The following is a 26,689-nucleotide window of genomic DNA, read 5'->3' on the forward strand; positions in this document are numbered from 1 at the left end:
ACCAAAAGTGGGTTTTCCTTTGCTAATTCGTTCACCTGTCTCTGCAAGCCTCCAGTGAACTGGTATGGCACTTTCTGGCTCTGCAGTTCCTCTACCGTCTGCCTGAATTCAATGTGAGGCTGCCTGGCCTCAACCACCAGCATTACATGGCGCCATCTTATTGTTCATAAATTAAATGACTTTTGCAAACTCTTTATTAATTGGAGTTTTTTTGCCAGCCCTCCTTTGTTTGGAAAATCTTTAGGTTTTCCCATCAGCGTAGTCATTTTAGTTACCCAAGTATGTGTAATGGATTCTAAACACCCAATTTGATTTCATTTTTGAAATGAATGTCTTTTTCTTCTTTAAAGCAAGGCTATTTCTAGCCTTCAAATGACTGGCTTAAAGGCTGGATTTACTTGGAAGGACAATACCTCCAGCTGTGCTATGTCCTGGTTCAGTGGAGAAATAATTCCCAAGTTTGGAATTCAAGGACCAAAAAAATGTCAAAAAACAATCTGACAGATTGGAATAAATTGCCAACTTGTTACTGGTAAAGATGTTAAAAATCTACCAACTACTATCTTTCATGTGAGAAAGGCCATTTTCACACCAAAAAATAGTAAATTCATAGTGTCATAATAAGAACTATTGTTTTCTTGTTTTAAAGAGAGAGATACGAAAGGAGAGAGAGAGAAGCATCATCTAGTACTTGATTTACTTCAGTTGTTCATTGATTGCTTCTTATATGTGTCTTGACCAGGGAGCTCAAGCCAAGTCAGCAACCTCTGGACTTAAGTCAGTTACCTTGGGATCATATTGATGATCTTGCACTCAAGCCAGTGACCTTGTGATCAAGCCCAAGTCCCGTGCCCAAGTCGATGAGCCCACACACTCAAGTTGGAGACCTTGGGGTTTTGAACTTGGGACCTGAGCCTCCCAAGTCAATGCTCTATCCACTGTGCCACCACTGGTCAGGCCATAAAGAACAATTCTTTAAAGAAATTTGGCTTTAAGAAAAAAATTTTATAGTGTCATTTTGCTAGGATTTCTTTTGTGAAAACAACACCAAGAACCAGCCTTAGGGGGCTGCAGCTTTGCAGGAGGTAATAAAAGTTTCCTGAGGTTGCTCTGTTTGGATAGCATGACTATACAGAACAGATTTCCTAGGAAGCAACTGAAGGGACTTTGTCCGAGTGGCTCAGGACAATGAGTAGAGTGTGTGAAGAAGCATAGGGTCCCATTCACAACATTTCCTCTGGTCATCTCAGAGGTGTTATTTCAGCAGTTCTTGCTTCTTTGGCAAGTCACAGATTTCAGTGTTATGTGTGCAACTTGAACGGTGATTGCTCAATTAACTGGATTTCAAAGCTGCCATGCCCCAACCAACCAAGGGAGGGCGCTAACATTGATCCTGCTGCTGAAAGAGGATTTCAGAGCAGTGTCTATGTTGAGCAGGGAGGGACAGCGTCATATTTCATAAATCCAGTTGCATTATTCAGGGAAATCTGTCTCCACCCTAGAGGAGGTGCATAGCCCTAAAGGGCAGGCTATAGGTCATTCATCTTTGATACTCATATAGGTTTTTTATAATTCTTTTCAAAATATCATCATAATCTTAAAAAAAATACATGTTAATCTAAACAGCTTTAACAAAGGCATTATGGAAAAAAAATGTAGATGATATCATTACCACAAAATTATGCTGAGTTTCACCAGAAGAGCATTTAATTTAGGTTAATTTAACTCTAAGTACTCAGCAAAGAGAGAGACTGGAAAATAACAATTAAAAGAGAGGGAAGTTTCACCTGGCATTCTAATCACTGAGCATATTTCCAGAAGGGTGGCGGTGCTATCACCTGAGACCAGTGGTTGTCAAACTTTAGGGTGCTCACCTCCAGAGTTTCTGATGCCAGTGGTCTGGGGCAGGTCCTCCACCCCCCCCCCCAAGATCACATTTCTAACAAATTCCCAGGTGATGTTGATATTGCTGATGAAGGGACCACACTTTAAGAATCATTACCTCAGACCGTCTGAGATCATCTGTGCTTCTCGCAGTGTAAACACCTTGCCATGCTGAACGTGTGTAATTCCAGTGTTTAATGGTACTTATTTGTGAAGAGCATGGCCCCTAATCATGAAACAACCCTTCATCTAGTGCTCAACCAAAGAGCTCCTGAACATTCCACAGCTCCTGGTTTTCACTGTTTTGTCACGCATCAAGCTAGCCTGATTGTTTTTGTGCTGACCTGGCCAAAATAAAAGGGGCAAGAGGGAATAAGTGTACAGGCCCAAAGTGACAGCATTTTCTTGACCTCAGCTGAGATGGCTACAAGAGAAGCAAAAGCTTGGTAATCACAACAAACTTGTTCAACTTCTAAGCAGCAATCAGTACCTGTGAAGGAGGAAGTGTACTCTTCAGGATCGAAAAGGCCAACCAAACAGAAGAAAGTGGTTTCACTGCTATGGAATAAGTTGCTTAGTGGGCACACTGTGTAAATGGCAATATCCATTGTACCACTATGGAGGTCACCTGATACTAAGGCACAGAAGAAGGGTCTGATCCTGCACATGCCTTTGCTTTGAATGAATGAATTTCTCTTTCATGTGTTGTAAAGGCTCTGCATTCTCTGATATCACTAGGTCAAGAAAAGTTGCAGCTGGATTTGTTCTAAACTTTCTTCTGTCCCACCGCTCTCCCAGAATCTCTCCTCTTCTTAAAAAAAAAGTAAGGAGTGAGAAAATGTAAAGCAGATTCCATTTTTAATGCATATTGAGATGGCCACGCCTGACCTATGGTGGCGCAGTGGATAAAGCGTCGACCTGGAAATGCTGAGGTCGCCAGTTCGAAACCCTGGGCTTGCCTGGTCAAGGCACATATGGGAGTTGATGCTTCCTGCTCCTCCCCCCTTCTCTCTCTCTCTCCTGTCTCTATAATGAATAAATAAAATCTTAAAGAGATGGCCAGATTTTTCTATTTCAAAGCACTGTAGGTCTGTCCAGAGATCTGTAATCAGATCCAACAAAAATTCTTATCTGAGACAGCTGATAAACTGGTTCTAAAATAATCACCGATGATAATGCTTTGTATGCTTTGTAAATGTTAATGTCCTGTTACACAATTGCACTGTAAAATAAATTATATTTGGAGAGAAAAGGAAACCATAGAAACTACAACAACAACAAAAAATCAACCGATTTAATAAATCTTGGCTTCTCCTTATCAAAGGGAAATTCCATTCTTCCATTGAATCCTCAGCCCCTCCCAGTAAACTGTAATCCTCACCCGCAGGGCCCCTCCTGTTACAAACATATAGAATGACCTGGTGGAAGGAACTGGATTCTAACTTTGTCTTGAGAAGCACCCTGAACTGGTACTAGTTGTTCATTTCTTGCCTACTTCTGTTTCTAGGTCTCTTAATCCCTTCCTATCCTGCTTACACAGGTGTGACCCCCAACACATACACCTTTGAAAACATTCCCTTCTTTCCTTGCCCCCTGCATATTCTCAAAGGCATGTCTTTTTAAGCATAAAAGTCCCGATCTCCTGAGGAAGGAGGATTGCTTCTGAAAATATAATTTGAAGACTATCTTGTCAACCCATGAAATAAAAACACAATCCCTTCCGAGAGTCACCAGGCACTGTGTGGTTCCAACAGCTTTTATTCCGTTTCCACCCACCATGCCATCCTCCCTCTGCCAACATGTGGAGGGAGTCAGGAAAGACTTGCAGACAAACCACATGACAACCCAAAGACATGAACATAAAATTACTTCTGAGTGCACACTGCTTCTGGTTATCAGTGAATTGCTCCTTAGGATAAGATGGGAAATTGAAAATTTTCCTATCACTACACCTTGGACATCCCTATTTAATTTACCTTTTCCCCACAAAGGACCAGGGGCTTCTCTTCCACCCACAGGCACTGAGATACAGTGTGAAACCAACTTGAGAGGAGGTAATGGCTCAGGAGATTTCTTTAAAGAGGGGGCTTACCTCCATCATCTCACCTGTAGTATGAGAGAGGCTGGGACTAACTATCTCTGTCCCTTGCCAGTGCTACAGTTTACAGTTCTGGGAGAAACACTCTAATATATATATCTTATATATATCTTCCCCTCCCACATACACATTATTTGACAAGCTGACCTTAAAATTTGTACGAAAACACAAAGGACCAGTCATAGTCTTAAAAAGAACAACATAGTTGTAGGGCTTACATGTCCTGATTTCAAAAGTACTACAAACCCATGATAACTAAGACAGTGTGGTCCTGGCATAAGAAAAAGATATATAGATCAGTGGAATGGAATTGAGAGTTTAGAATTACATCCATGTATTTATGGTCAATTGATTTTTTTGACTGGGGTGCCAAGTCAATTCAACTGGGGAAGGGTAAGTCTATTCAACAAATAGTGCTGGGACAAATGGACAGCTATATGCAAAAGGATGAGAGGCTGGATTCTGTACCTCACACCAATACAAAAATTAACTCAAAATGAATCAAAACCTAAATGTTAAGAGATAAAATTATAAAACTTAGGAAGAACACATGGGTTCACATTTTTGTGACCTTGAATTAAGTAGGCATTGATTTCTGATAATATCAAAAGTATAGGCAGCAAAAGAAAAAACAGATAAATTGGACTTCATCCAAATTCCAAAATTTTTACATCAAAGGACATTATCAAGAATGCAAAAAAGAGCCTGACCAAGCAGTGACGCAATGGGTAGAGCGTCAGCCTGGGATGCTGAGGACCCAGGTTTGAAACCCCGAGGTCTCCACTTGAAAGTGGGCTCATCAACTTTAGCACAGGGTCTCTGACTTTAGTGTGGGGTCAGAGCTATCACCCCATGGTCGCTGTCTTGAACAAAGGGTCACTGGCTTGGCTAGAGCCCCCTGGTCAAGTTACAAATGAGAAAGCAATCAGTGAACAACTAAGGTGCCGCAACAAAGAATTGATTCTTCTCATCTCTTTCTCTTCCTCTTTCTCTCTTTCTTTCTCTCTCTCGTGCACTAAAAAACGAAAGTAAAAAGACAACCTACAGAATGGAAGAAAATGTTCATAAATTGTATATCTGATACGGGATTAACATCTAGAATATATAATGAACTCTGACAGCTCAAGAATTAAGACAACCCAAATAAAATGGGCAAAGGCTCTCAATAGACATTTCTCTAAAGAAGATATACAAATGACCAGTTAGCACTAGAAAAGATACTCAACATCATTAGCTATCAGGAAAATGCAAATCAAAACCACAGTGAAATAAATACACTTCACACCCACTAAAACGACTGTAATAAAAAAGATGGATAATAATAAGTGCTGTTGAGGATGTGAAGAAATTGGAAACCTCATACGTTGCTGGTGGGAATAAAAAATGATGCAGTCCCTTTGGAAACATTTTGACAACTCCTCAAAAAGGTAAACCTAGAGATGGCATATGGCCCAGCAATTCTACTCCTAAATACCAAAAGAAGTGAAAACATATAACCACACATAAACTTGCACATCAGTCTTCATAGCAGCATTATTCACAATAGCCAAAAAGTGAAAACAACCCAAATGTCTATTAGCTGATGAATGAATAAACAAAATGTGGCATATCTATACAATGGAATATTATTCAGTCACAAGAAAGAATAGACTGTTGATTCATTCTACAACATGGATGAACCTTTAAAACATTGTCATAAATGAAAGAATCCAGACACAAAAGTGATTCCACTTATATTAAATGTCTAGAACGGGGTAGTCAACCTTTTTATACCTACCACCCACTTTTGTATCTCTGTTAGTAGTAAAATTTTCTAACTGCCCACCGGTTCCACAGTAATGGTGATTTATAAAGTAGGGAAGTAACTTTACTTTATAAAATTTATAAAGCAGAGTTACAGCAAGTTAAAGCATATAATAATAATTCCTTACCAAGTACTTTATGTCGGATTTTTGCTAAGTTTGGCAGAATAAATCTTTATAAAACAACTTACTATAGTTAAATCTATCTTTTTATTTATACTTTGGTTGCTCCGCTACCGCTCACCATGAAAGCTGTAACACCTACTAGTGGGCGGTAGGGACCAGGTTGACTACCACTGGTCTAGAATAAGTTTTCAAAAATAATTTGCTGAACTAATTTAATTGACATGGGCTACTAGTATCAGATTATTTGTGATGAGTGGGGCTGGAACGGGGCAAGGCAGGAACACATAGCAAACCTTGAAATCACAGGTGTTCTGAGACCCCAACTGCTTTACTCCTGGGGTGTAAATGAGGGTGAGGGGGTTTTGTGACATTGTTTTGTTACAGATCCAGACAGTCATTCAGCCCAACTCATACTATTATGAGGACCTTAATTTTGGTCACAGAAGTGGGAAGTGAACCCGAGTCAGAAAAAATTGACTATTTCACTAACCTGCTGTGTGACTTTGGGCAAGTCACATAATTGCTCCAGTTTCCACTCTACAAACTGATTAAATGGTCTCTAAACTTCTAAGGATTATGGGTTAATGTACTCAGCACAAGGCTTAGAATTAATGAGGGATAAACAGCACATGAACCTAGCTAATGACACACCCTATATTTTCTGACTTCCAAAAGGCAGCTAGGAATCATCTGCTTACTTTTGGAGCTCACTGTTCCCTGGGAAAGACACTTTTGACAAAAGCAACAGTTCAGAAGATAGTCCCAGTGTTTTAGAGAAAAGCAACTAATTTATTGACAACAAAGCCTGTTTTTTTATTTCTTGAAATTTCATAGCTGCAGACCCAGAGATATAAAGTCCCCAGAAGACTCTAAAAATATGTTCTCAATTCCCTTTTATCTCCCACCCAGAGCTGAGAGAATAGCACCAACTGTGTCATATTAAACACATCTGTATCCAACACTGATAAAAGTGCATAACAGAGCAAACAGATAAGAATTGTTTTCAATTTGTTCAGATGGGATTGGTTAAATTTAACCTAATTAGACCAAATAATCAAAGCAGGTGTTTGTAAGTTGCCAATGTTTTCATTCTCTGTAATTGTTTGGCTATATTTCCTAGGAACTTAGGTAAAGGAAGTTAATATACCATAAAAATCATTGACCTTATAGTTATTCATGTCACACATATATTATTCATGTTCTAGGCAGTACAAATACAAGGCATTGTTGAATACTTCTCACAGATTTTACCACTTAACCATCATCAACATCTAAGCTGGCCTTTGGGAGGGCTTACATTACCTAACTTCCATTATATAAATACAAGCAGTAATAAATGAGAGTCTGTCTTCCAATCTTACACGATTTACAAAGCACACTGTCTTGGCACTTAGACTATTTAGGAATTCTGACTTCACGCTCACAAGCTGGTCACTTTTAAGGTGTTTAGAAGAAAAATAATAACAATAATAAAGTTACATTCCAGTTAAAACAAAATGTTTATTGCACTTGGCAGAATGATGAGATCCGAACGATAAATCCCAACTAACAAAGAAACCACAAAATGCACAGCAGCAGGCTGGTGTGGGTAAGTGTTTCGTGCAATGGCCGGAGGTCCACTTTCAAAACGGAAAAGGGCAGGTGTCCGCGCAGGCGCAGTCAGGCTCGCCCTTTCTAGTCACCGTTCCCGTCCTGGGTGCGCCTCGGGTTACTCCGCACACCTCCCGGATGGGGGACGGAAACGCAGGCATGAAAGTCATCGAAAAAGCATGTATCCCGGAAGCTCTTGTAAAGGGGATCCCTCTCTGAGGCCTGGAGGTTCTGCAGGAGGGGAAGAAGCCTGAAAAGCTGAGTCAACAGAGAGAGTTCCAGGGCACCCCTCCCGGAGGAGTGCGCGGTTTTCCTGACTCCCTTGCTGGCGCTGAGGGGCCACAGTGTGGGCCCCCGAGAGCTCAGGCTCTGCTGTCTTACTACGCATGTTCTCTCTGTGCCTCAGTTTCCTCCTGTCTGAAATGAAGGGCCACTATACCTCCTTCGTGAATGCATGTAAAATGCTTGGTATGGTGCTTGGCATAGAGTTAAGTGCTCAATAAATGTTTGCCCTTATCATGATGATCTCCATAAGGAAGATGATATTGAAAATGTTTCCTGAAAATGAGTGTGAGGGGCATTCACTAGACATTTCCAGGAAACAGCCTTTTGAAGTGAAATAGTATGGACAAATCCTTCTCCACCTAAAATATGTCTAGGATTTTCTGTCTTTCCTTTAGTTCTTTGGGATTCACTAATCCTCTTTAAGATCTGTATTTCAATACACGATACATATATAGTTATATCAGAGAACCAGATTGTCTAAAATTAGTAAAATACAGACTAGAAAAAAAAATTCCTCATAAACTCACCAAGAGAACTTAATCACTGAAAATCAAAAAGTGCAAATAGGTAAGAGGTTTGTTTAAATACTTGGTATAAGAAAATGTTCAATTCAATAGACGTGAAAACACAAATTTAAGGGGTGTGGGCATAAAAGAGAAAGTCCATCTCTCAGAATGAGAGGGTAAATATTTAGTCAAGACTCAGAATTTTGGTAAACAGACATTTCAATGGAAAATTTCCAACCCGAAAGCAAATAATTTAAGATGGGTTTCAAATGAGAACGAAAGCTCTGCTTCCACGTCCTGCCCAGGCCTGTAAGGGCCTGAGTCCTTGTACCAGTTGAGCTTTTTCTTCCCCCTCCCCCCAGCTCCACCTGGAGACTATAATTTTCCTTCCAGCAGGAAACTGATATATACTAATGATGACAGCTGGATTCAGAGGAGGAAAAGAATACAGGGGACAGAGAGTCCTTGTGGGTTTAAATCACTTTACAACTCAAAACAAAACCCCCAGATTTGGAATTTTTAAAACCTAGTTAATGGCTGAGAAAACCTCAAACAATTGGGAAGTACTAAGATAAAAGTATGAATGACACACAACGCATCATTATCTTAAGCTTTTCTAATCATCTTCTCTGCCTTCCCCCCTCACTGGTTGTTCATTGTTTCTGCCCCCAGCCCTTCAGTGCAGTTCTAAGATATGTTACAGGTAGGAAGAGCCTTCCAAGGTCACTTACAAACTAGTATTTGAGAGGAGATGGGCAAATCTTCCTCCATCCAAAAAAAACTTCCCTGAAATTTGGTATTAGTTCATTTCTTGGAATAATTAATCTCTTTCATATTTAGATACAAAGAACATTTACTGTTGAAATATATATACTATATATAAAACATATATGAATAAAACAAAATTATATTGTATAAAATTAGTAAAATGGAAAATAAAAGGACGATACCACCCTGCCCTATAATCATGCCATTGTAAAACAACTACTACTTTTAGCATTGTGTTGCCTGTAACTTTAGTCTGGTCCTCCACTTCTCACCTCCCATCCCCCATACCCTCAATACTGATTATCACAGTGTCTATACATATCTCCTGGACATTCTGTGAGTGACTTTTCAGTTACATTCTTTTTTCAGGGCCAACAGGAACTTAGCTTCAGAAGGGTCCTAAGAATCCTGTGAGGATGCAGGTATAGAAGGAAAGGTCAATTCTTCTATGAAGCCTTTTCTATCCTCCCCAGTAGAAATGACCATTCATTCTTTAATGCCTCAAATGTATTCCAAACACATTTCCTTTCTGTAATTTCTTATGGCACCTGCTTATAAAGCCAAGACATATTCATGTGTATCTCCAGGTAGCTGCTCAATGGGTCTGATTCTAGCTATCATGTCTGATGAATGAAAAGCATAAATGAACAACAACTATAAATGACTCTTTTCTGCATCAGTCAGAGAGATAGAAGCATCCCAAATCAAGTGGATTCCTGATACTCTATGCCAGTGCTTCAGTGTTTTCCTAAGATGGCAGGCATTTCTTATTTCCTGAAGACATTTAATAGGAGGAAAACTGTGGCTGTGAGAGGGAGAGCATAATTCTGCCAGGCTGCAGGATATTGGATTAGATGCATGGTTTCCAGTTAATGATAATGATGATAAGAATATTAATTGTAGCTTAGTATTAACTGAGCACTTATTTTGGTGATGCAAAGCACACTCTTTCTGTAGGGCTTTACATGTATTAGTTAACAACCACTCTAAGATAAAAATCCTATTATTATCCCCACTTACAATTGGGAGAAAGTACCTCAAAAAAGTTATACAACTTGCTAAAGGTCACAAAACTAGGGAACGGCAGACCTGGGAAGGAAATACAGGGATTTCGCTTCAGAGCCTCTGTGGTTTATACTCCCTACTTTGAGTTTTTTTTGTGTGTGTGTATTTCTGAAGCTGGAAATGGGGAGAGACAGTCAGACAGACTCCCGCATGCGCCCGACCGGGATCCACCCAGCACGCCCACCAGGGGCGAAGCTCTGCCCACCAAGGGGCGTCGCTCTGCCGCAACCAGAGCCACTCTAGCGCCTGGGGCAGGGGCCAAGGAGCCATCCCCAGCGCCAGGGCCATCTTTGCTCCAATGGAGCCTTGGCTGCGGGAGGGGAAGAGAGAGACAGAGAGGAAGGAGGGAGGGGGTGGAGAAGCAAATGGGCGCTTCTCCTATGTGCCCTGGCTGAGAATCGAACCCGGGTCCCCCGCACGCCAGGCCGACGCTCTACCGCTGAGCCAACAGGCCAGGGCCCCTACTTTGAGTTTTTTGAGCCATTACTGTCAGTAGATATACACAGACTTACATACATATACCCGTTTTAGAAACATCTGATTTGAATTCAGAAAATAAATTTCAATTTGATTGATACATGAATTTAATAAGACTTGTATCTTGATGATAACTGTTACCATTCTAAAAACTAAGGAAAACACTGCATTCCAGTTAATAAGTCAGTTAATAAAAAAACATTTAACGAGGGCCTGCTAAGCGCTTGCTAGGGAACAAAGACTAAGGCATGGTCTATTCTTTCAAGATACTTGCAAGGTAAAAATGTAATACCTTGACATTATTTTGAAATCTACATAGCTAAGTAAGTGATCACCTTGGTTGATGATATACTTAGCTTTTGCTCAAAAGGCCTTGGAAACAACTTATGAAACACACAAGAGTAGTTTTCATTATTTTAAGCTTACAAGGCTTTTATCCTAAACCTTACTATCCTTCTTAACCACCATTGTATTTGACATCTGGTTAGTTCTCAAAGTCTAATTCATCCTTAAAGGAGGACAATTTGCTACTACTGCTTGTGTGGCTGTATTATGTGAATACATGCGTTCACAGAGATAGACACAGATACATATATGTGCACATATATCCTGTGGCTTATGAGGACAATTTCTAAAGGACTAGACAAAATCAGTACTTGTCCAAAAGGAATCTGATATGAGTGATATATGTAATTTTTAATTTCTAGTAGTCACATTTTTATAAGCAAAAAGAAACAACTGAAATTAATACATATTTTCTTTAATCTAATATATCAAAAATATCACTGGCATATAACCAGTATAAAAAATCAATGAGAAACTTTGCATTATTATTTTTTCATACTTAGTCTTTGAAATTCCGTGTGTATTTTGTTCTTAAAGAATATCCCAATTTGGATCGGCCACATGTCAAGTGCTCAAGAGCCACGTGTGGCTCACGACTGCCATATTACACAGTGCAGGATATATATTTAGAGCTATGGCTGCTAAACTGGGTTAAGAGTAAAAGTGTCCCACCCACCTCATATCTTACTCTCAAAGTCATGACATTAAAAGGAATAATATACATCAATGCAAGTGAAATACTGTTGAGTAATCAATGACAGCTTATGATCACATTTAATTGTGATATAAACTCTAAATAATGTATGAGTTTGGAGGAAATGATGATTCAAAATGGCCAAAGTCATCTTCATGGAGGAGCTGAAATTCAAGCAGTTGCAGAAGAGAGAGGGTATTTTACAACATTCAAGGGCTAACCCTTCCAGACAAAGAATAATGTGAAGAAAAACTTAGTTCAAATAAACTAATGATTACAGTCAACCACACTATTCTGATAGGATCCCTCTAACTGGACGTGTGAATAGTAAGCAACTCTTTCATGGCCAAGGCCCTTTAGACACTAAGCAGAGAAGTATTATAAAGCTATATAGAATTTGGAATTGAAATACAAAAATGACAGAAACCCCAAACAACTTATATCTCGTAACATCTAATTTATAATCAATCTCTGGACCTCAGCTCAACTGTAAAATAAAGTGAATACAACCCTGAGGTCTCTTATAGCGAGGGTGACCTATAATTTATTGTGCAAACCTGGACACTTTCAAAAGTAAAAGGGGGCAGTATAAATAATTATGCTGGGCCAAGAGGCACAAACTAGGACTGTTTTACAGCTATAAAACTATATGATCCTATTCTACCAAACGGATACGACGGCTACCCCTATGCAGGGATGTGGAGCTGATGAAAGTCCAGGCGTGTTCTCATTACCTCTGCATGGCCACAGGGGCTTTGTGGGCTAATATGCATTGATCCGGGTGAGGCGGTTTCGCACTTCCCCCTCAAAGCATTTTAAATTGGTTTGAATTTGGGAACAGGGTTCCATCTGGACAGAGCTGAACTCTGACAGCCTGAATATATTTACTGAAGACAACAAATCATTGACAGACTAAATTTAACAGAGGAAAGGCCTGGCCTGCTTGTACTCAGAATCTGACTTTGTAATTGTAGCCTCCTTTAGACAGGCCTAATCAATTAGAAGAGGCTGATTTTAACCAGTTGCAGGCTCATTACCCTGCATTCCAGTTTGTGTTGACGAAAATCAGTTTCAGTCTGTGGCCTGGAACTCATGTACAGCACTTCCTGCGGCCTCTTATATAAACACATCAAAACATTTTTTTTTAAATTTGGAGTTGCCCTTCTCCCTTTTAAGAAAACCACTTTGTGAATCATGATTAAAATAGAACAACTGTATGTGGATCTGGGGCCCATACGAGGAAACATATATGACCACAGAACATGTATAAAGTCAGAGCTTGGGTAGCGAGGGGTGGATCTGAGATTGTCTCAAATATCTAGGCTCCAGCATTAAACGAGTCTGGCTCAGTTATCTCCATTGAACAAAACAGAAAGAACTCCCAGTTATTGGAAATGATGACCTTTCAGAGAAAATGCCCAAAATAAGAAAGATTCAAGGTCTTAGAAACACAGAGGGTATCTGAATAGAGTCCACACTCTTCCCGGAAAGACTGAATAGAAAATAAACAGCAAACTTCCAAACTTCCAACTAACCAAGGACACGTTTCCTTGAGAAGCTTTTATGAGGAAATCATATGACCCTATGTTTAATTTTGATGTGTGGTTTAGTCTTAACAAAAGTGGAAGGTGGGGGAGTGTGTGGCAGAATCACTCAAAACACCCCACCTACATTTCAAAGACCTGAAACCATTCCAAAATATGATATAACTATGAATCATACCTGGCTGGTTGCCTTTTGTGGATTTGTCAAGGCAGCGAGTCAACAGGAAGAGTATATCAATATACACAGCTCTGGTCACCAAGCATGGATTTTGCCTAGAAAGGTAAAGAATAGAAAATAAATTAATATTTCTCTCCCTGAGGCCCAGGTCACAGAAAAGAGAGAGTGGGTGTTTTCTACCAGGCATGTCATGAGACCTACAGAGTTACAGCAAATACTAAAAAAGAACGATAATCACCAATAGTGAGAACACATCAGTAAGTCCAGTGGGAAAAAAAGAGATGGAGATCAGGGCTATGTGTGTACAAAACAAACAAAACTTGCAAATAAAATAAAAAGAAAACAAACAAAACCCAATATACTATCCCAGTTATCCAAAAATAAGGAGGTGGGGCGGAGGGAGGACGATATTCTATTATTTTCTTCTTAAGTGAACAAATTTAGGGGAAAAGCCATTGGTCATGAATATCACCCATTTAGCATTTTGGAGAAGGAAACCTGCAATCACAAATGACAAATCATTTATCTGTGGACTTAAAATAGCCATCTGGAAAACAAACACATGGAAGCATTAACAAACACTGGAGCAGACATTCCCAATACTCTTTGACTCACACAAGGGGAAAAATTAGTGGGCTTGGATGTAGGGATCTAGATAAAAAAAAAAAAAAAGAATAACGAAGACTTTCTTTTGAGAATGGCACACTGAAGGGCCTCAGTTCATCCTGACCATGAAAAGGGCCCAAACCTCCTCAGTGTACTAATAATTCATCACAAGTAGTAAAAACAGTAGGGACAGGTCTAGGTTGGAGTTCTGGTTTTGCCACTTATCTTTGTGACCTGAATCAGAGTTCAGACCTGTGCAAAGGGAACCCTAATCATTTCCGTGAGTTACTGTCCCTGGAAAACAACAACAACAACAAAAAACAATAATTCAAACAATATAATAGGGCATAGTGTGAAAATTAAGTTCCTTTTCTATGCCCCTACCCTCTACACATAATCTTTTCCGTGAGGCAACCATTACCGCTACTTAGTATATCCTTCCAGGCACATTCTGTTCCTTTACAAGCGTCTATCTAGAGCTACCCACTTATTTTTGCGTCAATAGTGGTTTACAATATTTGGTAAGTCCTAACTTAAAATCATCAATAGGTCCTGTTACTTTAAATGAAAGGATGTATATAACAAAACCAATTTTACCCTAGGCTAATTGATATAAACAAGAGTCAAGTTCATCTTATTAAAGTTATAACATAATGACACTGAAGGAAACCATTATTGAAGGACCTGCTGTATTAACTTCTGAGCATTACCGTTTTCCACAAATATATTTTGGATATCATTCTATTAAAAACGTAGAGATTTCTCTCATTTAAAAAAATGGTTGTAAACCGTTCCATTTCATGGATGTGCTAATCCCTATTGAAACAATTTGGATTATTTAAGATACTTTGCTGAAAACAATGCTGTAATAAATACAAACGTACATCAGTTCTATGCAGATAAATGAGCACTCAGAGTAGAAATTCCTAGAAACTGAAATGCTGGATCAAGATTTTTGTACATTTAAAATTTCAATTGATTTTGACAAGATGCTCTCCAAAGAGACTGTACCAATTTACACATTAACCAACAGTGTGTAAGAATTCCAGTTTCCTCACAACCAGACCAACATAGTGCATTATTAAACTGACTTTTGCCAAGACTATAAGAAAGAATAGTATCTCATTATTTTAAATTACAATTATTTTATTATAAATGAGGTTGAACATCACTTTATATGCTTTTCAAAAGAGATCCTTGAATCCCATGTACATTATGTTGTTCTTTTCCTTATTGATTTGTAGGAACTCTTTGTATATTAAGGAAATCTGTTTTGTCACCTGTGTTACAAATATGTTTCGCATTTGTCTTTTAACTTTTTTAAAAAATTCAGTGAGAGGAGGGGAGGCAGAGACAGACTCCTGCATGTGCCCTGACTAGGATCCATCTGGCAAGCCCACTAGGGGGTGATGCTCTGCCCATGTGGGGCATTGCTCCATTACAGAGCTTTTCTTAGCAACTGAGGCGAAGGCCATGGAGCCATCCTCAGTGGCCGGGGCCAACTTGCTCCAATTGAGCATGGTTGTAGAAGGGGGAGAGAGAGAGAGAGACAAAGAGAGACAAAGAGAAGGGGGAGGGGGAGGAGAAGGGGTGGAGAAGCAGATTGGTGCTTCTCCTGTGTGCCCTGACTGGGAATTGAACTTGGGACCTCTACATACTGGGCCAATGCTCTACCACTAAGCCAACTGGCCAGGGCCAGGCCAGTCTTTTAATTTTATAACAACTTAATTTTGCAATTCACAAATGTTTAGTTTTATGCAATTAATACATTAATTTTTTATTTATGTCTCCTGGGTTTTATATCATGCTTATAAAGTCTACCCTACCCCAGAATTATATATACAATACAAATACATATTTTTAAATTTCCCTCAATTTTCCTCTAGTAACTTGCAGTTCCATTTTTTTTTATTTTGTTTAATATTTTTTTATTTATTTAAATTTTTTACTCCCAGTCCTGCTCCTATCTCTTGTGTCTATCTAGTGCCCCCCCCCAGGTCTCTCAATCATAATTTCCTATCCTTACTCTTATACCTACTATGAAAAGCCCACAGTCTATAAAAATTTTTTTAATGATACTGTTTCCAATTCTAGCATTTCCATTGTATAATAGGTAGGACTCACCTGGCCAAAAAAAAGGGCTACTCAAGAAAGAAAGGGATAAAACCCGATGCAGTGAGTTAATGAGTCATTAGATACCTAGCACTGGGCGGAGTATATGGCCTGCAGACAGCAGACAGAATGCCTCCTAAGCATCCAGCTTTAAGTCAGGTGCTGGGAGGAGATGCCCACAAAATGATGTCTGATCTTCGAGAATGTTGCCTAGCTATAGAGAGACAGAAATAAAGTCAAACTCTCCCAGAGAGATGTAAGGAATTAAGAGCAAAAACAAATCAGGGTGGACTGGAGAAATGGAAAGGGTTTATGAAGATGTATTCCAACAGGGCCCTGAAAGACGGTACTTTAGACAGACAAGAAAGCTCATTTTGAGGAGGGGCAATAGATTTGGAAAGGAGTTAGTCTGGCTTGTCTAGGGACCTGGGGAGACCAGACTGGGGAAATGAAAGAATGTGTTGAGAAGTACGGAACAAGATCAAGGCGACCAGGCTTTCCGAAGGTGGGATACTTTGTGCTAAGTGGACGCTTCTTAGAGCAAAAATGTACTGCCTGCTCCCATGAGGTCTTACAGAGTCAGAGCTTCTAACCCTGGATGTTTTTGTCTGTGGAACCAACTATAAAGGGGCATGTTGGGGGAACTGGTTTGACTTTAAAGTCTGATGAGGAGCTTAGTTTCCATATTTTTAGCTAAGTTAATATATATTTTTAAAAATGTCTAAATGAACAGAAGAAAGTCTGGCAATCTTTAAAAGCCCCCTGCCAAGCTGGAGTGTTCTGCGTCTTTTCTTGACCTGGCGCAGGCTGGCGACCTGGGACACTTCACGGACCATCTGACTGCTCCCCTAACTGTGAAGCCCTGGGCCAAGTCTGAGGTAACCAACAAGATCATGGGAGGTTCCCTCAAATGCTGCTGCGTTTGATTCCAGGAAACAGAGGATCTGGGCCACAAAGCAGCCCATCCATGGCTTCTCCTCCGAGACTGAGTCAGGAGATTCTGGCGAGCCGCCCACCGTTCCTGGCTCCACCCTTGAGCACCGCCGCAGCCACAACCACAGCCACATAACATGCCTGTCTGGAGTCAGCTCTGGGCTTTGCTCTCAACTGGCTTCTAAGTCAGGAAAATAATTTTTTTCCTCTCTCTTTTTCGCACTATTACTTGGTGTTTGTTCTGACTTGGAAATGGTACACTGTGAGTTCAGGGTGAGCCAGAGGTTTGTTCTTGGTCTGTCAAGCCACTTTGATGATGGGAATAAAATCCTGGGAAGACCAAGCCAGCTGGACAAGAAACTAAGCCACAGGGCTTTGGTGGGCTTGGGGCTTTTTCCTACCCCCAAATGGAAAAAACCTGGCATGGGACATAGTATAGTGAAGATTTAGAGTGTTTAAAAAAAACTCTGAAGTGGTCTGGGTCTAACAGATGGGCTGAAAAGCAGCAAACAGCATAACAGTGGCTTTAGAAGGAGTAGTAGGAATCAGGTACTATGAGGACTAAGGTTAATTACATATATAAAACGAAACAAAGGGCTTGTTAAGAATCCTGCTTTCTTCCTTTTTTTTTTTTTTAATCATTTGTCTCTTGACAAATATCTGCCCAAGAACATGATTAATATTTTTCTGCCTTGGGAAATTTCTGAACTTCATTAAACCTCCTGCCCTCTCTCCTGGAAGTTGGGGGGAGGCAGAAAGCAGGGCAGAGAGAGGAGGGCTTCCCAGACACGTCCACAATGGCCCTAGTGTCTAGAGGACAGCAGGAGCTCTTGGGAAGTCTGTGATAAATTATTCACTTCTCCTTTCCCTTCCGGAATCCCAGTGGCTGCAGAGCGTTTTAACTGAGGACCATTCATTCAGAAAACATTTACTAACAGGCAACTGAGAGCCAGGAATAGTGCCCGTGTTTGGAAATGGGAAGGTGAAATGATCCAGTGACACAGTCACTGCCCTCAAGGAACTTAGAGTCCTGAACAGTGTTTTCCAAACTGTAGGTTATGATCCATTTTGTTGGTTATGAAATCAACTAGTGGCTAGTGACCAGCATAAGAGGAAGAAAGGAAAGGAGGGAGGAGGGCAAGAAAGGAAGGAAGGGGAGAGCAAGCTAGGGAAGTGAGGCAAGAGAAAAATGTAACTGGAGTGCATCAAAGTAATAAAGGCAGGATTGTCTCCTTCTCTTATAAAGTCCTCGCCCAGAATGAGGTTTTAATAAACTCATATGTAAGATGTAAATAATTTATGAACTATAATAATTTTAAGTAAAAATGTTGATAGATTTGTTCTAACTCCTTTCTTTTTCTTGTTCAGGTAATAAACTACCCTGCATTATACTAAATGGTATCAATATCAATAGGTTTATGTTGGTATACAAAATGATGGATATGTTGAAAGAGAACAGTCTTGAACTTAAATATGCTAAATCTTGAGTAAATACACCTCGGTTGCATTTTTTAGACTGTTCATATAGATGTTATTAAAATTTCAAACTGCAAGATTTCATATACACACACAGAACACAGAAACACATTAGGTAATATGTAAAACGTACTTTTTTATTGTGAATGTCCATTAAGCAATGTTGAAAGCCACTAGATTAGAAACATACAACCAGACACAGTAGAGTGTGATAAGTGCCCCGAAGGAGGGGCCAACAGAGTGAAAGTTAAAGATGGTAGAGGAGAAAACTTTGGTGGAGGTGGGTGAGTGAGGAAGGGACTTGGCAGAGAGCTGGAGAGTGAGGGAGAATCCGGTGACAGAGCATCGATCAGCAAAGTAACCAAAGCAGAGGAAGCACAACGTGTCCAAAGACTTGGGTACATGACATGTTTGGCAAATAACAAGAAGAGCAAAGAGGAACAGTAGGAAATGACAGAGGATGAGTGAAGTGTCCCAAACAGCAGAGCTTAGAAGTGATTTTTTTTTAGAAGTGATCTTTAAGAACTCCAGAAATGCCAAAGGGTTTAAGTTCTCAGCGGGACCCCACAGCCCAAACCACACTGGAGAATGGGGATCCCCACTCACTACTGTGAAGCCTTGGTGGGCTCCCTGGAAGGGACACAGTTCATAGTGAATGTACTAAACTCTTCCAGAAAAATCCACTGCCATCTTCAGAGGGTTGGCTACAGCTGTTCTGGCTTCAGACTGCTCATGTCTGTTAAGGTCACTAACTCGAGAGAGTGCACCTGGACTTCAACAGAGACAGGGTTTGAGGTCACTTCAGTCCCCAGGGAACTCCTCCCCCAGAATCCTGGTTAGACTCATGGCTTAACTTTATTAACCTAGAAACACTTACTGAGCACCATGGGGGATATCCTACTTGGGACAGAAGAGGAGGGAGAGAACGAAGTTCTGGTTTTCCAGAGCTTATGGCCTTGTGCATGCACGCTTGTGCGGGGGCGCAGTGCACGTGAAAAAAAAAATACACCAGAAACCGTAAGAGGGAATGTTATTAAGGAGGGATCTGGAGACAGAGAAGGATTGGCCAATGAAAGGAAAGAAGTAATTCCAGGCAGGAAAGAGAGTTCAATGGAGCAAAGATACAAAGGTGGGAACGTGCTTGCCACATGCAGGGACGAAGGCAGACCAGAAAATCAAATAGGTGCAGCTGACAAGCTTGATGGCTTAGAATGACCGTGGGTCTCTAGTCCTAGCAGGGGCTCCTCACAAACCCACTGCAGGCTCTCCATAGGCCCACTCCTCCTCAGGTCTCCCCTGTTCTCAACCACAATGAGCAAAAAGCATCCACAGCCTCTTACCAGAGAGCCAGCAGGGGGGTTAATGAAGCTATGTCCTGGGACCACCTCCAAGCCCAAACTAGTCTGGAAAGAAGAGAACCAGGAGAAGAGAGGGAAAGTGGGTGGGGAATAGAGAGAAGGCAGATGAGAAGTAGGAGGAGGGGAAAAGAGAAGACTAATGATGGATGGAAAGTGGTTGTAGAGGGAGAGGAAATAGTTAGTCTATAACAGTGGTTTTCAACCTTTTTACACTTGGGGACCAGTGAAAGTAGGCAAATTATTTTGGGGACCACTAAGGCAGAAATCACCCTGAGCATAAGCAAATCTGACTAAGATCATTGGGTCTATAATCTTCATACAACACAGGGTGGTTAACTCTTTCACAGACCAGCACAAAATTTCTGGTGGGCTGGCACCGGTTGGTGGACCAGTGGTTGAAATATACTGGTCTGTAACATGTTCCCACATCCTGCTAAAAACGGTCCTCACCCCCATCCCCACCTAGCAGCTGACCATATCCAGCCACATCATGCCCTTTATTTAAACCTCACTTCAAAGCCTGTCCTCTAGGAAACCTTCCCTGACTAACCATCAGAAACCAGCCTCCAAGGACAATCTGAAGGTCTGACTTGATAAAGGATATTTGGTTGACCTTCCTTTGGTCTCCCCAAGGTCCCACTGGCCATCTCTGTAGTCCCAGGCAGTTCAAGTCTCTACAATGGTGGCTGTCTGCAGACCAGACGCTGCCTCTCCTTACATTTGGTTATAAAAGGAAGAGCTGCTGTGGTTAGGAGCCAGGAGGTACTTCTTTGATGCAGGCCACAGTCAGTCATATAAATGTGCAAGTGTAAATGAAATAAAAAGAACCCCTGTCTCCCTTCTGATTTCCATTTTTATCCCAGCCCCCAGCCAAGCAACCATCATATGGCATTCTTAGAAAAACAATAGGGGATTTGTTTAAATCAAGATGCCAAATGGTCATGAATTGCAGAATATATATTTTTAAACAAGTTATTTTCCCCCACTGTAACATCCAGAATTTAGAACTGCATGCGGGGCCAGCTGGCAGCGGTGTGCAGGGCCTGGCTGGCTACCAGGGACTGCTCATTTACCTTGCCCTCCCTGGGGCGGGGTGGGGTGGGGGCAAAGCTGCATTTTTATGTTATGTTCTAACTTCTATCCAGCCTTTCTTGGTCTGGAGCTCTTCAAGTGTTTATACTCACAATCCACACATATAAGCTTCCCCATAGCCCTCCTACTTGGATTTTCCTTTTAAAGTGAAGCCATCTTCGTGCCCTGTGCTGGTGGGTGACCAGTTTATAGGGAATTCTTATTGGGCGGCCATGCACAAAGCAAGGGCAACAGGAGCTGTGCGTGTGCCCAGGAAGGAACACACGTCCCAACCATGTACTGCAGAGCACAAGGGGCTTTCCCTGGAAAAGCAGTTTCTAATCCTGGGGGATGGAATCTGAAAACAGAGGGCCTTAACCACTTGACCAGGGTCCCGGGTAGAACTCAGCACGGCCCAGGCAGTCTGCGGAAGGCACTTCTTGGGTCAGGGTCGAACCACAAGCCTCTGCTTCCTTGGGAATGTCACTGCTCAAGAGCAGCCCACGCGGTCAATGCCAAAGCTTTGCCCTTCCCTCCATTCAGGTTCACCTGCCTTTTCAGAGGGCCCTCAGCGAGCTCCCCACACCCCAGAGGCCCTCATATTTTTCCATCTTTCTATGAGGGCATCTTTTTCTCATTAATGTACTAACACTCAAGTTATGTGCAGAGAATGAGGCAAAAGAGCCTTGTGTGGGACTTGGGATTTGTTCAAAGCCTGGGGAAACCGTTTTAGAGGGTGTATGTTTTTTATTCCTTTTATGAGAGATGCATGTTTCCCCCCCTCTGTGACTTGTTTAAAAGTAAAGTTTAATATGCTGCCAGAGAAATTGCTGGTTAATAACTTAATAAGCTACGTGCTAGGAATTATGGGAGAAAAGTAGTATCCAAGAGAACTTTTATTGTAAGGTTTGGGGCTTGAGGATATATAGCTTCAGTTATTATATAAAATGCTAACAGAAGTCCCCTTCTTTTTAAATTTTACTTTCTCTCTAGGATTACAGAAAAAGATAAATAAGTGAGGTGAATGAAAACTTCAAGAAGCTGCATGAGAAATCTGTATGTTGATCACAAGGTGAGAATTTCAACCAGCATAGTCAACAGAACTGTGCTAACGTGAACCTGGCAAAGTATACACTTGGACATTAGCCCTGGCCATGACAGTAACAACGATAATAATAATATCAATGGCACTTTATTAAAAGTTTTATCTTCAAAAAAGACTCCTGTTTTATCTTTATTAAGTTCTTAAGAGAGAAGAAAAATATTATTATTTTTAAAGGGCATTATTATTCCCATTTTTACAAATCCACAAAGTAACTCATATAGCTCAAGTGACCTACCCAAGATTGGGTCAGAAACCAAGAATAGAATCAAGGTTTTCCAGACAAATTGTATCAGTGTGTCCCAAACACAATCAGATAAAAGTGAGGCGCTGTGCCAAACAACCAGAGTATTTTGGTTTGCAGCCACGCGCTCTGGTGTTGTGTCCTGGTGGCCGTCTGCTGAAATGCAAGGCTCCGAGCTGGGCCGTTTGTGCAAGGGCCAACATAAAGGTCTATTTTCAACATGGCTGGTTACGCTGATAAGGACTTCATTATTTGACAATAGGTATTTCATATATTTGCCTACCTCTTTTATACTTTCACTCCCATTGCTGACCATGTCCTTCCCTGCCCTTATCTATTTCACATGGTCATTCTAGAGTGCCCCACTTTAGAGATAAAAACTGATGCCCCCCCCAAAAAAACCCTACAAGCCATACTATCATTGGTTAAGTAACTGAGCCAGGGCCAGAACCCACACCTGCTAACCTTGAGTGTATTCTGCCTCACCTCAACTTCAGAAGGTGTGTTCACAGGCTAGAGGCTTCTCCATTCTTTAATTGCCTCTCAGAATTATCCTCCCTGTAGTCACCTGGAACAGAGGGCCTTGGGCTGGTGAGGGTCCCTTCAGGTTCAGGGCGGGAGCCCTGGAGTAAGCTCCTGCAGCTGTGTGGGAAGGTACTATTTCCACAGGCCTGCAGGCCAGTCCTCGGCCAAGGAAGCCTGGACACATCACTGGCAGCTGAGAGCAGGCAGGATGGTGAAGCTCTGGAGGGTCTCTCTCAAAGCCGTTCCACTGGCCCACTCACATGAGATCATCCCACATGCCTGAAAAGCCCTCCTGGAGGCAGCCCAAAGTGTGGCCACACAGGGTGAGTGTACCAGGACCGAGTTAGCTCAATAGAGGGCGGAGAAGCAAGAGGCTAAATGAGGCCTAAAGAAGCCCTCCCGCCAGGCCTGCGTGTTACCTGAAAGCCTGTCCTCAGAGTTACTGACTTCAGTTAAAGGTTCTGTCTCTAAAAGATTGCTACTAAAAAACAAGTGTATGACCCAGGCGAATGAGCTTATTTACATATTAGATCTTAGTAACGTTAGTATGATTTGTTGGTTAGATCAAGCAGCAGGCAGCTAGCTAGCTGAGAGTAGATTTCTGGGGCAAGGGGATCTAGAATAGCTAAGTTATGATGGCAAGGTCTAGATCATGGGTCCCTGCCCAAGGAGGGAAGCTCTAGAGAGAGAGCCTTGGGCAGCCCCAGGCATGGGGTTGCGTATCTGCTATGAGGATCATCAGGCTGCATGGAGGAAGAAAGTGGATCAAGAGGCAAAAAATAAATTTGCTAATTCCATCCCTAACTTGGGCCATCTCCAGAGCCAGCCACATCTGTCAACTGGAAGAAATCACCTACCCCCTGTGTTTATTTCCTCATCTACAAATACTGGTTTGGATTAGATCCTTGTTTTGAAGCAGAGAATCAGAATGCTACTCTTAGTCCCTTCTGGGGCTCCCAATGGGCAAGAGGCCATGCTGGTGGGCCTTCAGGCCCCCATCCTAGCTTGTACCACTTTTCCTATTGCTTCTAACTTCAACATCTTGAACTTCCACTTTGGCTTCTTCTTTTTCTTTAGTGAGAAGAGGGGAAGCAAAGACAGATTCCTGCATGCACCCAACCAGGATACACCCAGCAAGCCCATTAGGGAGCGATGCTCTGCCCATCTGGTACATTACTCCATTGCTCAGCAACCAAGCTCTTCCTAGTGCTCGAGGCAGAGGCCATGGAATCATCCTCAGCACCCAAGGCCAACTCATTCCAATAGAGCCATGGCTGTAGAAGTGGAACAGAGGAGGAGGAGGAGGAGAGAGAGAGAGAGAGAGAGAGAGAGAGAGAGAGAGAGAAGAGAGAAGCGAGAAGAGAAGGGATGGAGAAGTAGATGGGTGCTTCTCCTGTGTGCCCGGACCAGGAATTGAACTTGGGACATCCACATGCCAGGCTGACATTCTACCTCTGAGCAAACTGGCCAGGACTACTTAAGCTTCTGTTTGAAGAAAGGAATCCACTTGATTAGAGGATCTCTAAATTCACTTTCCTGCTATCCATTCTGTGGCTCTACGATCCTCTCAGCAATACTGAGAAGCTGCAGCAAGCAGCATCTCTGCTCCCATTACTAGCTGCCCAGGTAGGCAACAGGGGCTTCCAGGTGACAGACAGAGAGCCGGTGGGTTGCTATCGGGGGCTTCTGTTAAACCTCTAGGAAGGGCTGGAAATTTTGTTGATCACTGGGAAAGGCTGGAAAGATTACATACAATCCTCAGTATATATCCTATGCATGGAGATAGCAGCCTATTTGCTAGTATAAACCTGAGATTATTGACTTCCTTTTAACTCAATGGATCAAATCCAAATTCTTTTGGCTGACATTTAAGGCCTGCTACAACTGGTCTCTTATCAAATCTCGTACTGCCTTCCAAAATACAGCACATCTTCTTCACTCTGTCCCCTCACTGGCCCACCATGTATCACATGCATTCTCAACAGTATGACACTGCACACTTTGTCCACCAATTTGAACTGCTCTTTCCCACTGCCTTTGGGATTTCCAAGTCACACCCATGCTCCAAGACCCATCTCAAATACCTACCTACCCTAGAAAGCCTTCCCTAACTATCCAAGTTCACATTTTTTTTCTGACTTCTTGTGCTTATTATATGTACTACAGAATTAGAACTTCTGTATGAACATCACTGTGGCTTATTTCACAAAGATAAGCTTTCTTTTCAACTAGATTGGAACATAACTAAACCCCGATAATAGACACTCTATTATATACGATTAAAGTGCCTTCCACAAGCTGAGCACTGTATTAAGACTCCTTTCCTTGTACTTGGGCAATGAGACCATCAAAATTTACTTAGCAACATAGGTTTTATACCAGTCTAATCTAACTCATTCCTCAGTCAAAATGAGCTTTATCTAACAGTTGAATCTCACCATGCCTTTCAAGACTTCTTCCTCCTAGAAGACTTCTTTGACATTCCACAGCACCCCCCCTCCCATGCTGGCCCCTGTAACATGCTCTGTCTGCATTCCAACATTTATCAAATTCATACTTATATACAGCTAATTAAATCCATACTTGTCTTATTTACTCTGAAGTAGGGACAATATCATTCATCTCTATATTCCCCACTACGCCTTGCTTTGTGCTGCTTGCAAATCTGAATTGGCTTGAATTCATTTGGAATGGTTCAACGAAGGTAACCAAGGTGTTGATTTATCCAAAAGATGGAGCAAGTTACATGCTACAGGGAAAAACCCTCACCATATTAGACTTTTACATAATATCATGAAAATGTGTTGAGGACACTTAAAGCCTGCACTCCCTTGAAATCTGGGCAATGACACCATCGCCCAAAACTTCCAACAGCAATACCCCAATAAGCCAAGAGCTACAAGCGGAGCAAGACAGATGATTTCTGAGCCCTTTATCAAACTAATTGCCATCTCCAGTTAGGTTTGCAGATGTCTATCTTCAAAAGTAGAAAGCATCAACAGTTGGGGAATGAATTCTTGATATACAGTTGCATAAAAGAGCTATTTTTATTCTTGCTTGCAATACGAAGAAACTTTGATCTTGGGCAACTTGCTCAAACGCTCAGTTTAATATATTGACCACTTCTGACTGCTCTTACCAACTAGTTTCCACAAGCTCAGCCCGTCAACAAGAAATACCTCATATATCCTCAAGCTTCGCTTCTTCTCAACAGCTTATTCCTTCAAGACTTGACATATTTTTAAAAGGACTATCGAATGAAAATGTTTTGTACCTTCTCCATTGGTTTGGGTTAAGATATGTTAACTTGATGTTTCTCTCTGTTTTTAAAAAATACAAACAGGATCTCATCCCGAGATATTGTGACCTTAAACATTCCTGAGAAGTCTGAAAGGGAAGCGGACAAATGTCAACAAGCTTGGGTCTAAAATATACCAACTTCATTTCTCTCATCATTCAAGCATGCGTGAGGCTCAAGGAGACTGAATAGGCTGAGTTAGAGGATTAAAAGGGGGTCCTAATGAGAACCTGTCTCTCCAACAAATCTGGGGGTTGAAAGAAAAGCAATTTAAAAAAAGGGGGATAGAGGGAAGTACTGGGAAAACTTTTATTTTGATAGAAAAAGAAAAAGGAAGCGCAAAGAAGAAACAAACCAACAGCGAAACCCAACCCCCAGCAATGCCTGGAAACGTGCTGTTACTAACCTTCCCCGTTCAGACTTGCTTCCCTTAAAGTTTTGGCAGGGACCACAAATGATAGCTTTAAAATGCCACATGATCATCTGAATATTTTAACAATCTTTCTTGACTGGATTCATTTCAGTGGCATGGGACTAAGAGCAACCTGCAGCTGTGGCAAAGGACTGAGGGCTCTATTTCAAGTACAGTAGTTACGAAAGAA

General features: G+C 41.4%; 1 protein-coding gene across 2 annotated transcripts in view; it reads right to left on the bottom strand.

The window, feature by feature from the left end:
- The window catches only part of THADA (THADA armadillo repeat containing), a 360,995-nt gene that overhangs the window by 69,955 nt on the left and 264,351 nt on the right, over positions 1 to 26,689 (bottom strand). For both annotated transcript variants that reach the window (XM_066267026.1, XM_066267025.1), the window contains exon 31: positions 13,363 to 13,457. In XM_066267026.1, the coding sequence (XP_066123123.1) occupies positions 13,363 to 13,457 (95 nt within the window). The remainder of the gene's footprint in view (positions 1 to 13,362; positions 13,458 to 26,689) is intronic.

This window comes from Saccopteryx bilineata, chromosome 3 (assembly GCF_036850765.1).
Source record: "Saccopteryx bilineata isolate mSacBil1 chromosome 3, mSacBil1_pri_phased_curated, whole genome shotgun sequence".
Taxonomy (NCBI): Eukaryota; Metazoa; Chordata; class Mammalia; order Chiroptera; family Emballonuridae; genus Saccopteryx; species Saccopteryx bilineata.